Source organism: Onychomys torridus, chromosome 8 (assembly GCF_903995425.1).
Source record: "Onychomys torridus chromosome 8, mOncTor1.1, whole genome shotgun sequence".
Taxonomy (NCBI): domain Eukaryota; kingdom Metazoa; phylum Chordata; class Mammalia; order Rodentia; family Cricetidae; genus Onychomys; species Onychomys torridus.
Genome location: NC_050450.1, coordinates 9,703,361 through 9,716,322, shown reverse-complemented (window position 1 = coordinate 9,716,322; position 12,962 = coordinate 9,703,361). Strand labels below are relative to the sequence as shown.

The window sequence follows — 12,962 nt, the reverse complement described above, 5'->3', positions numbered from 1 at the left end:
AGTCACTGCTAAATGGTCCTGGTGGCCCTCTTTCAGGGATTGTCGTCCAAGATGTACCAAAGGATACCAACAGGGCTCCATTTTTAAGAGAAACAAGGAGATGGTGTCTAACAGGACACCAGGTGGTGACAAGTATTTGGAGTTGTGACCTCTGTTTCCCAGAAGGAAAGATTATTGAAGTTTTCCTGTTGTGACAGTGGTGGCCTTTGAAGAGGCTGGTGTGCTTCTTTAATCACTAGGCATCCCAAGTCCTCATGGAAAGGAGTACCAGCCATGGCAGGATTGACTCCCCCCCCTTCTCCATTGTCAGGCCTGCATTGGTCTGCACCCACCTTTGAATCTTTGAGACTTAGCCTCCTTCAGAACAAAAGCAGACTCAAAGTGCTGGTGTCTTTCTACATGGGCCACTGACAACCCTCAATGTGCCAGCCCCTGGGCCTGATGAACATTTTGCTTTTGCCTTCTTACTATGCAGGACATGCAGGTGACAGGAGTGGAGGATGACAGCCGTGCCCTGAATATCACCATCCACAAGCCTGCCTCCAGCCCACACTCTAAGCCCTTCCCCATCTTGCAGGCCACCTTCGTGTTCTCTGATCATATCCGCTGCATCATCGCCAAGCAGCGCCTGGCCAAGGGCCGCATCCAGGCCAGGCGTATGAAGATGCAGAGGATAGCTGGTAAGTGACCTCAAGAGCAGGGGCTCACCACCACAGGGCTGTCATCAGCTGTTCACATTGACCGAGGAAAATCTCAGGGTTCCTGTAGACACGGACATGAGAGAGTCAGGATTCATTGTGCTTCAAAGAATGGGACATCCCTGCTTCCCAGGTGATTGAAATGGAGAAAATTTCCAGGGCTGCATGGAAGAGAAGGGGGCCCTCCCTAACAGACAAGAGGCTAGAAACAGGCAGTTGGTAGGAGGCAGCTGTCCTCACTATTCATGCTGAAACACCGAAGTGTACAGTCACAGAGTGCTTTGACTGCCCTCTGCTATGTTGGGTATCCAAGCAGCTCTTAGACTGGTAGAGCCTTATCTGCCCATTGTACAAGAGGAAACTAAGGCTGTGACTTTTTAGTCACACAGAGAACAAATTTGCAAAACTTCCTACTTGGATTTTTTGTTTCAGCTCTGGGGATGAAGTCCATGGCTTCACACAGCTAGACAAGAGCTGCCTCTGAGCTGCCCTAGCCTAGCAGAATTTCCCTCACCCTTCCCTCCTCTCCTTTACTATCTCTTGGTGAGAAGCCAACACCCAGCACTAGAATCAGGGGTCATTTCACACCTCACAGGGATGGTGGGGTTTGCATTGTCCACACTGTCTTGTTAAAGGCCCTGAAATGAGACTGTTTCTTCATCTCCTGAAGTGGAAGTCAAAACACTGTGCTGGGGCAGGGTGGCGTGGGGCAGTCCTAACCTCCTCTTCAGGAATCCCAGGTTAGAGCTGTAACTCGGGTGGTAGAATGATTGCCTACCATATACAAAGCCCTAGGTTTGATCCTTGACACCATAGCAAACCAGTTGTAGTGACACATGCCTATTATCCCAGCACTTGGGAGGTGGAGGCAGAAGTCATACAAATGCAATGAGTTCAGTACCAGCCTGGGCTGTATGAGCTCCTGTCTCACAAGATAGGTAGGTAGGTAGGTAGGTAGGTAGGTAGGTAGGTAGGTAGGTAGAAAGAAAGAAAGAAAGAAAGAAAGAAAGAAAGAAAGAAAGAAAGAAAGAAAGAAAGAAAGAAAGAAAGAACAGACAGACAAACAGATAGACAGACAAAATGAGTGCCTTCAGCTCAGGTCCAAACATCTATCTATTTTGGCTTCCAAGAGGATGTCCAGCCCACGTGAAGGAGGAGCATTCTCTCAGGGAACAAAGGAAGAAGAACCTCTGGGTGCACTTCATTTCTGGACACGGAAGTTATGGGTGCTGTGCATACCTCCATGATATGCACCTGAGTCATTTCCCCCTTCTTAGTTGTCAGTTAGCTGAAACCTGGCCTGCAGAATCATTACAGGAGTGTTTAAATCATTCAGCCTTTCCTTTCAAGATTTATTTCCACACTTTTCCCCTGTAATGTGAATGTGTACATGTAATGTGCCACATTTGGCATGAAGGCCAGATATTTCATTTGGAAGTTAAGGGTTATACTGTCAAGTGTCTGCTAGCATGACCGTCTTGGACGTTTCTTCAATTAATTTTGAAAAACCAGTCTGAACTAACATGTCCTGTGAGTTGTCTAAGGGAAGATGATAGCTATGACATGTAAACAGACACTCATAAATACAAACATGTGCTTTCTTGTACACATATTCTCATGCGCATTTATAGTTATGACTCTACCACCCAGATATTGGATAATCTGACATAGGGCTGGGGCAGTGGCTCGGTCAGGAAAGTGCTCACCACACAACCATGAGGTTCTGAGTTTAGATCCCCGGCACCATGTAAAAGCAAGCTATTGGCAGCTCTAGTCCAGCCCTGGGAGATGGAGACAGACCCTCCAGGGCTTAATATCTAACTTGTTTAGCCCAACTAGTGAGCTTGAGGTCGAGAAAGAAACCCTGTGTCAGAAAATAAGGCAAAGAAAGGGTTTGCAAGATGACTTGGGAAGTAAAGGTGCTTACCACCAAGTCTAAGGGCCTGAGTTCAATCTCTAGAGCCTATTTGGTAGACACAGAGAACTGACTCTTACAAGTTGTCCTCTGACCTCCACACATGTGCCATACCACACATAGGTGCCTGTGTGCACACATACATGCACACAGCCAAACACTCACAAAATAGATGTAGGGAAAAATGTTAAAGTTGGATAGCATTCAAGGAAGATGTTCATCATTGACCTCTGACCTCCGTATACACATGCACACACATGCATGTATACCCACACATATACGGAGACTCACAAAAAGAAACTTTGAAAAAAATCTACATCTGTATTGAGCATATGCAGACTTTTTCCATGTGATTAGTCCCTTAACAACGTAAGCAAGAACTCCTGCCATAGCACTTGGATTGCATTAAATGTAAGTCATCTAGAGATGATTGACAGTAGACAAGATGTATATAAGTCATGTACAGATGTAGTTCTATTCTATATAAAGGACCTAACTACAGATTTTGATGTCTTTGGGGAGGAGTCCTACAGATAATGAGGGATCACTCATTTGTATAGCTTGCTTGTCTATCCATGTATGCCTGTGCACAAACTTTTGGGGCAGAATTGGCCTCATTTGCTCTGGAATCTGACAGTGCATGCAAGCCTAGCCTTTGGGATCTTTTATACAGATTTCAAGATGCAGTTGGCCCAGCATTTGTTCCAGCCAGCCAGGTCTGGAACCCTTGCCTTCGTGGCCTGAACCCTATCTCTAGTTGTGTTTTGACTTCCTTAGGGTCTCTGGCATCCTGCCAGTCTCCTACCTCAAGACTATATGTTGGATTCCCCCAAGTGTCACAATGTCAAGGCTGATATCACTCTAGCCTGGTGCCCAAGTCATATCAAACTGCCTGTCTCCTGTTCCACATGCTAAGAACAAACTATGGTGCTGTTTGATTACAGCCCTTCTGGACCTCCCAATCCAGCCTACCACTGAAGTCCTGGGATTTGGACTCGGCTCCTCCTCCTCCCAGCACCTGCCTTTCCGTTTCTATGACCAGTCCCGCAAAGGCAGCAGTGACCCCACAGTGCAGCGCTCTGTGTTTGCATCCGTAGACAAGGTGCCAGGTAAGCCTGCCCTCCTGCTAGGGGCTCAGGGTGCTTTCCTGCTAGGCCTGCTGGAGGCCTTCCTCTCAGAATCCAGGCTGCTGGAAGTCCCAGCTTCGAAGAACACAAGTGAGGCACACACCCAAAAAGCGGTCTTGGCTTTCCCTTCTTTCTTCCATCGCTTGGGTTTGGTTTTCCAGAGATTTGTTAAGTATATGAAGAAACTTCTCAGAATCAAAACTAAAAATTTCTTGGAAGTACTTGACTGATTAGTAATGAGGGTTGTGGAGAGATGTCTTCCTTCTTCTAAGATGACTAGGATAGTGTGTGGTTCCTGGTACCCTGACAAGGGTGGCCACGTGAGGAAGTCCCAATGCCCACAGGCCTTCTGCTTCTTCCATCTGGGAGCAGCTCCTCCCACTTCCGACAGCACTGTCTCCAGCCCTCCTCCCCTCACCCACAAAGAGAAGCTTAAGTGGAAAGTTCAGGGGCCGAAAGAGCTGCTTCTTCAAAAGAGCAGCATTCCTTTCCTGCTCTGACACACTTGGACCTAAGCACATCCATATGCAGCAGATCCCACGTTCAGAGCTCAGACTTGAATTGCAAGTATTATGAAATAGTCTCAAAAGTGATTGTTGATGTTGGAACAACAAAAAGTAATGATAGCCTGCTCAAATCCAAGACCTTGTCCACCTGTGATTTAATCTACTTCCATTCATGATTTGATTTATTTATTTCATGCATACTATAATTACATAATTTTAAAAATCCAACAAGATTTGATAAAAATGCAAACAAGTTGAGCCAGGCATGGTGGCACATGCCTTTACTCCCAGCACTTGGGAGGCAGAGGCAGGAGGATCTCTGAGTTCGAGGCCAGCCTGGTCTACAGAGTGAGTTCCAGGACAACCAGGATTATACAGAGAAATCCTGTCTTGGGGGCGTTTATATATATTTTTAAAATCCCATTTGCTCAGAGGTAACATGTGAACACTTTCTTGCATGTCCTTCCAGAAAAGTTTGTTTGCATGTCATATGTATGTCTCAGCATGTATCACATGCAGAGTTATATACCATGTATGCGATTCTACATGTGATTCCTCACTATTGGTACTTAATTTGAAGTCAACACTATATGTGTTAAACACAAATAATTGACTCAATAACTATTGCCTGGTATTCTATTGGATATCTAGAACAACACATTTTCTTCAACCATTTTATGTTGATAAATGTTTCCCTGCTAGGGAAAGGTTTTAAATCCTGGTGCATACAGTCCTAAGGTGAACAGCAACAACAAAAAGTCACTATGCAGCCCTTTGCGTGTGACAACTTTCTCTCTGAATGGCTGGTTTAGACTGTAAGATTCCTGGCAGGCTGTCTTCATCTTCAGCTAGGAGGTGTGAAAAGGTTCTACCTTCTAGATCTGGGTTCTCCTTGTTAAAAGTCCTCTGGTCTACCTCCTTGGAAACAGTGGTTGCTCAGTCAATACAAACCACCATGACTGAGTGTAGGTCAACTAACACACCCTGACCTGGTAAGAAACTCCCTCTTTGGGGCATCACACTTCTTTCCATCCCATAACTGGGAGGAAAAAAGCCTGAGTCCTGCTTCTAGCTAATCTTTAGAACCAGGTGGGATATGGCAGCCCAGGGCTGAGCGTACCCATCCTCAGGAACCGCAACATCTCTTTGTTAGCCCAGTGCCAGGTGATAGCAACCCTCTTCCTTGTCTCTCCAACTCTGCCAGGGCTTCCAGGGCTAGGCTATGAGATCATCAAGTATCAGAGTGGAGCCTGGGCCTTTGCTTGTTGGCACAACAAGGACATTGCTGTGTCCTGCTGCTGGTCCCAGGAGCAGAGGATATGAGGCCATACCTGTGAGGACTAGAGTATGCCCCAGGGAGCTACTGCAGGAGGCTGTCCAACCCTTAATTGGTCCTAGAAAAGCCATGAAGCTTGGACAGGGAAAAGACATTGTTGTTTATGTCCCCCATGACCTGATATCCCCTTCCTCCAAGCCCCACTGCATAATTTGACACCAGAGAAAGTACTTACAAGGTACTTAGAAACTCTGTGCCCCAAGCTGTTAGAAGGGTGAGTGTTATGTAGGAGGAAGGATAGCAGCCCACCACAGTCTTCCCAGCACTTCACACACCAGCAGGTATTCAAGAACTCTGCTTAAGTACCCCAGTGCTTGTTTTACCCCAGAAGATGCTCCCTACAGACTTCCCAGTAGATCACAACAGGAGCAGCTTCCTCCATGAGACCAGTTCCCATCAACTGGATATTCCCAGGAGTCTCCACCTCTCCCTCTCATCTCAAGTGGTCATTAGGATGCATCCTCCCCCAGCTTCCCCTCACTGGAGCAGCTGCACCAACCCTCTCATCAATCCTCTGCCTCCCTTCAGCTCTCCTCACAGCTAGGGCTTGAGACCCCTTCATGTGCTTTGAAAGTCCCAGGAGTCCAGAGAACTTGAGTTCTTGTGGATTATGGCTGTCCCTGTTCATAATACTAGAAATTGAAACTTTTAAAAAATACTTTTCATAATTATTTGATAGTCTATCACATATAAAACATCAAAAGGATAACTATCTGTGAATGGTAAGTGTTCAGATTTTACATTTTTGGGATCTTAACACCTGGCACAGTAGCAGTCAGACCTGCCTGGGTACTTCTGCATTGTTTAAGGAGTAGCTTTTCCATGATCTCTGGAATATAAAGGGAAAGGGTGTCTTACTGTTCACTGGCTCCAGAGCACACCTGGAGAACCACTGCTGTGCTGTGGAGTCCTGCCCTGCCTCGTGGCCTTTGCACTGGCTGCTTTATCTAGGTCTTGGGTGCCTGCCTCCCAGGGATAGCCCAAGTCAGTGTGTGGGCTGCTTCCTCCAAAGCCTTTCGTGATCTCTCTGCTGATCAGGGCCACACCCTTCCCCCCTGCCACATTGCCCTGGTTTATTTTCTCGATAGGATTCAGTTCCTTACCTGGCTGACATATTTGTTCGCCTGGGTGTGGTTTCTTTTCGCTGTAGAGAATGTCACTGTGTGGAACTGTTCTGTTCACCACTCTACTTCAGTGCCCAGTGGTGGCTCCATTAGGTATTTGTCAAGTGAAATGTAAGCCTGCACTTGATCCTATCAGCCTTGGAGCAGGTCCCCTCCCAAGTTGTCTTCTTTGTCTGAATACCAAGAAGACAAGGATAGCCCTTCTAGGACCTCAGGCATCTAGGGGCTTAGTCTGCTCAGGGAACATAAGAGGACCAGGATCCAGATCTTCAGCAACACCCACCATCTAACTTCTGTTGCCAGACTGACATGTGTCTCCCAAGCAGGGGTACCTTGGCAGTAGTTTAGGGTAGCTGCCTGTTACAGAACATGCCCCTCCACAACTGCCTTCCTGGGCTTTGCAGAAGCCAGAGTAAAGAGAGCCAGGTGAGGGATAGCTATTGGCCTATTCTCTATAGCATTCACAGCTACCTTCTGGGGCCTTAGGGTGCCATGTGTGACCCTTGCCACCTTCTGGAATGATAGCCCAGGCTGTTGACTGTGGGGATTCTTACCAATTCAAAGCATAGAAACCAACTCTAGCCTGTGCATGGGCAACTCTCAGGGTTCACTTGATTGGGACACATCTGTGTATTACAAGTGATGCATAGGCCAGTGTGACTCTCCTTTAGACTCTAAACTTGATTGTATTTGATGGAAGTATTTCTCACACTTCCTTGGGGAAAACTGTAAGATGGAATATAAGCTAGGCTGCGGAATTAGCAGCTAACCACTCTCAAGTGTTTCTTCGTCCATTTGGCTAGGAAGTTACAAATCCTGTGTACCTGTATTGATGTATCTGTTCTGTACTGATGGCTCTTACCACCAGTGCTCAGCTTCTTGGAGCAGAGCTTGGGTCACCTGGTCAGGGAGAGAATGTCAGTGGTAGTCAGCATGGGGGCAGCAGCTGCTTGAGGAGTGCCCCAAGCCCTCATGGCAGTAGCTGCTTCCAGAATTTGCCATGGCCAGCAGGATATACACAGCATGCCCTTAGACTGATGTTTCCATAAATGCCAGGTGAAGATCCCAGAGCAGAAGCTCTTCCCAGCAGAACTTTCTTCTTATGACTGAATTATGTTCCTTGCATGGATATACCACATTTTGCAAATTCATTCTCCCCACTAAATAGACTTTGGGTTGTTGTAACTAGTAATCTTTATGTGTAGGTTTTAGCGCCAAAGCATATGCCTAGCTAGCATTAGCCAAATGATCATTTAATGTTTTTTTTTAAAGATTTATTTATTTATTATGTATACAGCATGTTTGCCTGCAGGCCAGGAGAAGATACCAGATCTCATTAGAGATGGTTGTGAATCACCATGTGGTTTCTGGGAATTGAACTCGGGACGTCTGGAAGAGCAGTCAGTGCTCTTAACCCCTGAGCCATCTCTCCAGCCCCCAATCATTTAATGTTTTAAGAACTGCCAAACAATTTTTCCTCAGTCTTTTCAACCTTTAGATGAAATTGCTGTTTCTTTTCCATCTGCACCATGACTCTGCCTTAGAATGGAAGAGACTTGGAAGGGACCTGTTTCTCTAGGCAGTGCTCAGGGGGACAGCTCAGGCAGGAGGAGAACCCAGAGAATGGGTGTGTGTTGTCTTACCATCAGTCATACCTGCTATGGGCTGGCCCTTTTTGTCCTATACAAGTCTGGCTCCGCACCAGTCGGTCATGGTTTGGGGTACCAGCAGAGTTGGACTTGATGCTGTTAGGACCATCCTCTGCTTTCCTTTCCTCCTGCCCCAGCTTCCCACTGAAGGAAGTTGAGGAGTTGTCTGCCTTGGTGCAGACCTTTAAATCCCAGAGGAAGGCTTGGTGAGATAGCTCGGTTGGTAAAGTGATGGCCGCATAAGCAGTGAGGAGCCAAAGGCAAGACTGTGGGGATGGGACAGGCAGATTCTTGAGGCTCACTGCCTGGCCAGCCTAGTTTACTTGGTAAGACTGAGGCCTGCGAGAGATCCTGTCCCAGAAAACAAGCTGCATGGTGCCTGAGGAACAACACTCAAGAGTATTCTCCGCTCCACAGGCTTGCACACAGGAACACACACTTGCATACAAGTCAATCCTGAGGATCTGGGGAAGGCTGCTGCTGTCCAGGTGGCATCAAGGCAAACAGTCCAGCCTTATCAGATGCTTGGCCCAGAACACTTAATAGTTCCCTGGGAGAGCTTGCCATTCCAGGGCACCATTGGCAGCTGAGTAACCCAGGAAGAATGTCAGGGTAACAGGCTCCGAGTGTTGATGTAGGGAGCCAGGCACTGAGATTCAGGGTGTTTAATATATGCATATCAGCCCTGATTCTCCACTCCGGGGACAATATGTGAGGTGCTAATGTCCTCTTGGTGGTGGTTCCCAGGAATCTTTTCTTGTTCTGATTATGAATCAGAGCCAGCTATGTGCTTCAGCTCCCCAAGACAAAAGACCCTTTCTAGGGTCAGACAGGAAGGAGGCCAGCAGCCCTGCAGCCTCTCCCGCTGGACCTCAGCTCCCTGCCTAGATTGGCCTGCACCAGTGAGCTACAGAAAGTTGATTTCTACCCTGTTTGTTTTTGTTTTTTGCTTTTTAAAAAGCAAACTTGATTGAGCTGCTGAGCACTCTGTAAGTTGTTTTCTTCTGATATTCCCAATAATTCTGTTTCCCTCTCTTCATGTGTAGAAGTGACCTGCCCAAAGTCACCAACTTTCTCTTAATCCCTGAGTGTGACATATCTGAAATGAACCTCCTGCTTGTCAAAATCAAGGCCTAACTACAACCACCTGAGGCCTCCCTTGTCCAAGACAAGCCCACATTGTCAGGTGTATAGTAAGTACACACTTGTAATCCCAGTACACTAGAAGTTTAGGCATAAGGATGTAGAGGTTGAGGCCAGCCTGAACTACACAGAGAAACCCTGCCTCAAACATTAAAAGGTTTTTGCAGAAATCCTGTCTGTTTCTAGAAGTATAAGTTATGTTAGGGAAAATTGACTGTACTGGGCATATTATAAATGTAATTCTCTCCTCCAGACAGCTCTCAAAACTACATTCCTGCCCTACTCCACTGATTGGAAACTGAGATCCAGACTGAGACCTCACAGCTCACAGGAAGTAGATTGAGCCTGTCTTTAAGCCCTGTTTGCTTCCAGGCTGCCTTCGTTGCTGACTGTGCCAGCTCATGTAGTTTTGCTACCAGTCTCCATGTGACAGAGGTTATAGGATAAACAGAGAACAGCCAAGACGCTGTTCAGAAAAATGATCCCACCAGACAGACAACTTCTAGACCAGGCCAGTGGCTGGCTCACTTGCACAATGGTGTTCTCGGCCTGCAATGAGAAAAAGCAGAAATGACTCTAGAATCCACCCTAGCAAACCAGCAGCAATTGAGCTCTGACACTCATCTCTAAGAGATCAGTCTTCAGGAGGTCAGCTTAGGAGCTAGGGAGCTGCTCAGTGGGGAGAGCACTTGCCCTGCAAGGATGAGGACCCAAGTTCAAATCCCCAGTATCCATATAAAAAGCCAGGCATACCTGTGTGTATTATAACCCCAGCATTATGGGACAGAGGCAAGTGAATCCCACAAGCTTCTTAGCCTAGTCAAAAAGTTGAGTTTCTAGTTTAGTGTGAGACCCAGTCTCAAAATAGTAAGACAGAATGAGAGGCAATGGCATGACACGCCCTGCTCTTGCCTCCATATGCATGCTCATAGCATACACTACACACAGAGAGATCAAGTCAAGAGTGGGGTGACTTCCACCAAGAAGTCAGCCAGGAGTGCCTGCTGGCCAGGCCTCTTTTCAAGGTACTAGGGCAGTCACGAAGAGAAAGCATCAAGCCTAGAAGTGGGAGTCCTAGAAGGAGCTGCTTTATCAAAGCAGAACCTGCTTATGAGGTTCCCCACATGGAATATGGCCCCCAAAGTCTCTCTGAACAGACACAGGAACAGTTACCCTTATAGCTCCCTGTCTCGTTAAAGACATAGGGCTCAACCACCCAGCAAAGCAGCCCCCAGGTCTATGCCTTTCCTAGGAGGTAGAGGGAGGGAGAAGGTGAGTTCTCAAGAATTGAATGTTGCTTCATTGCTCAAGGGCATGACCTACCTCAGACCTCCCAGATGACTGTGTGCCCTGCAGCTTTCTGCATTGGACAGTGTTTCAGATGCAGTAGACTTGCCCTGAACCCATGCAAGTGGTGTGAGAAGAGACTGAAACCCTATATTCGTAGCATTTGATCTTGGTCCTGCCTGAGAATGCTTGGGAAGTAAGCCTCTCTGACAGGGCAGAACAAACAGGCCTATGCCAGCATCGTGGCACAGCAGTGGCTCTGTTATGCTTGTGTGTTTGTACTAAAGCCCTGGAGCCAGAGGCCTGGGTCCTGATCCAGCCTCTTGCTTCACCTTATACTTGATACATAGCCTTAGGGATATCAGTTGCTTAACACTGCTGAACTGTGCACTTACAAATAGCTAGAGCAAAAAAATTTTAGGTGCAGTGTGTGTGGTGTGTGTGTGTGTGTGTGTGTGTGTGTGTGTGTGTGTGTGTGTACACAATTGAAAACACAAAACATGGTGGTAGAACATGCCTTTAGTCCCAGCAGAGGCAGGTGAATCACTAAATTCCAGACCAGCCAGAACTACCAAGTAAGACTCTTGTCTTGAGAAACAAAACAAAAAGCATGAAAGATGTCATCTGCCTCCTTAGGTCCTTGTGTGTGTGTAAGAGCGCATCCGTCCATCTGCCCAGAGCGTGTCTCCCTTCCTAACATAGCTGACAAGTATGACAAAGCGGAGCTGCTGTCCCTGGCTGCCCTTGGGGCTCAAAATGATTAAACCCTCTTCCTAACTGTGAACTAACTCATAAGGAAACTCAAGCATAGCTTCTTTGGTGATGCATAGGAGTGCTTCTACTTCATGAGACAACTCAGCCAGACAAGTGCTTGACACACAAGGATAGGGACCCAAGTGTGACCCTCAAAACCTAACAGGAGGCTGTCTGGGTTCAACTGTGGGGCCTGACAGAGTGGGCGATTTTTTTTTTTTAAGTATCTTTTTATTTTATGTACATTAGTGTTTTGTCATTGTTGTTGGGTCTCCTAGAATTGGAGTTACAGATAGTTACAAGCTGCCATGTGGGTTCTGGGAATTGAACCTGGGTCCTCTGGAAGAGCAGTCAGTGCTCTTAACCATTGAGCCATTCTCTCCAGCCCCAAGAGTGGGTGAAATTTTATATCCCGACCCAGAAAAGATGTACCTGAGAGCTCCTGGCTTGCAGAGGGGAAGGGGCCAGGGCCAGATAGGAACAGGGGTTCACCCTCTAAGGCCTCATAACAAGCTCTAGGAAATCATCATCATTCGAAGTCTGCCAATGGGAAATCTGCAGTGGTGGAAGAGGAGCATTTTGCCCAAAATCACCCACCTTCTGAGTGGCCTTGAGCTGGGGCTGTCTGCTTTCCTCCCCATAAACCAGCATGTCTTCCAGTCTGAAGACATGGAGTCATTGTGCTACAGGCCCCTGAACTATCGCTGCATACCACTTCACTCCACCACTCCCTAGTGAACCAAGAGCACAACAGAGGTCTGCAGCCGAAGGAAAAGACAGACTTGTGTGTTCACGCATGGGTTAGTGTTCTAATTTGTTTTCTATTGCTGTGATAAACACCAGACAAAAAGCAACTTGGGGAGGAAAGGGTTTATTTCATCTTAGAGTCAGGATCCTGGAACAGGAACTGAGGTAGAGATCATGGAGGGTGCTGCTTACTGCCTTGCTTTCAACTACCTTTCTTATACCTAGGGGTGATACTGACCACAGTGGTCCCTCATGTATCAATCAGCAATTGAGAAAATGCCCATAAACGTACTTTCAGGCCAATCTGATGGAAGCAATTCCTTAATTAAGGTTGCCTTTTCCCAAGTCTGTCAAGTTGACAGTCAAGATTAGTATAGGTATGTGCATGTAGTGATAATAGTGTAGAGGTCAGAGGTCAGCTTTGGATGCCATTCTTAAGAAACTATTCACCTTGTTTTCTTGAGAAGGAGTCTGTCACTATGACCTAGCACTTACTAATTAGGACAGGCCAGTAGCCAATAAGCTTCAAGGATTCTCTCCAACTCTGGGATCACTGGTGTCTGCTGCCACACCCAGCTGTTTAAATGTGGGTTCTGGGAATCAAACTCAGGTTCTTTTACTGACTGAACTATCTTGTCCCTGAGAAAATAATTAATTCTTTCTCTTTTGATGTTTAT

General features: G+C 46.8%; 1 protein-coding gene across 5 annotated transcripts in view; it reads left to right on the top strand.

The window, feature by feature from the left end:
• Clec16a (C-type lectin domain containing 16A) overlaps window positions 1-12,962 on the top strand; it is a 209,449-nt gene that overhangs the window by 153,767 nt on the left and 42,720 nt on the right. For all 5 annotated transcript variants that reach the window (XM_036194913.1, XM_036194911.1, XM_036194912.1 and 2 more), the window contains 2 exons: window positions 476-680; window positions 3,558-3,722. In XM_036194913.1, coding sequence (XP_036050806.1) covers window positions 476-680; window positions 3,558-3,722 — 370 coding nt within the window. The remainder of the gene's footprint in view (window positions 1-475; window positions 681-3,557; window positions 3,723-12,962) is intronic.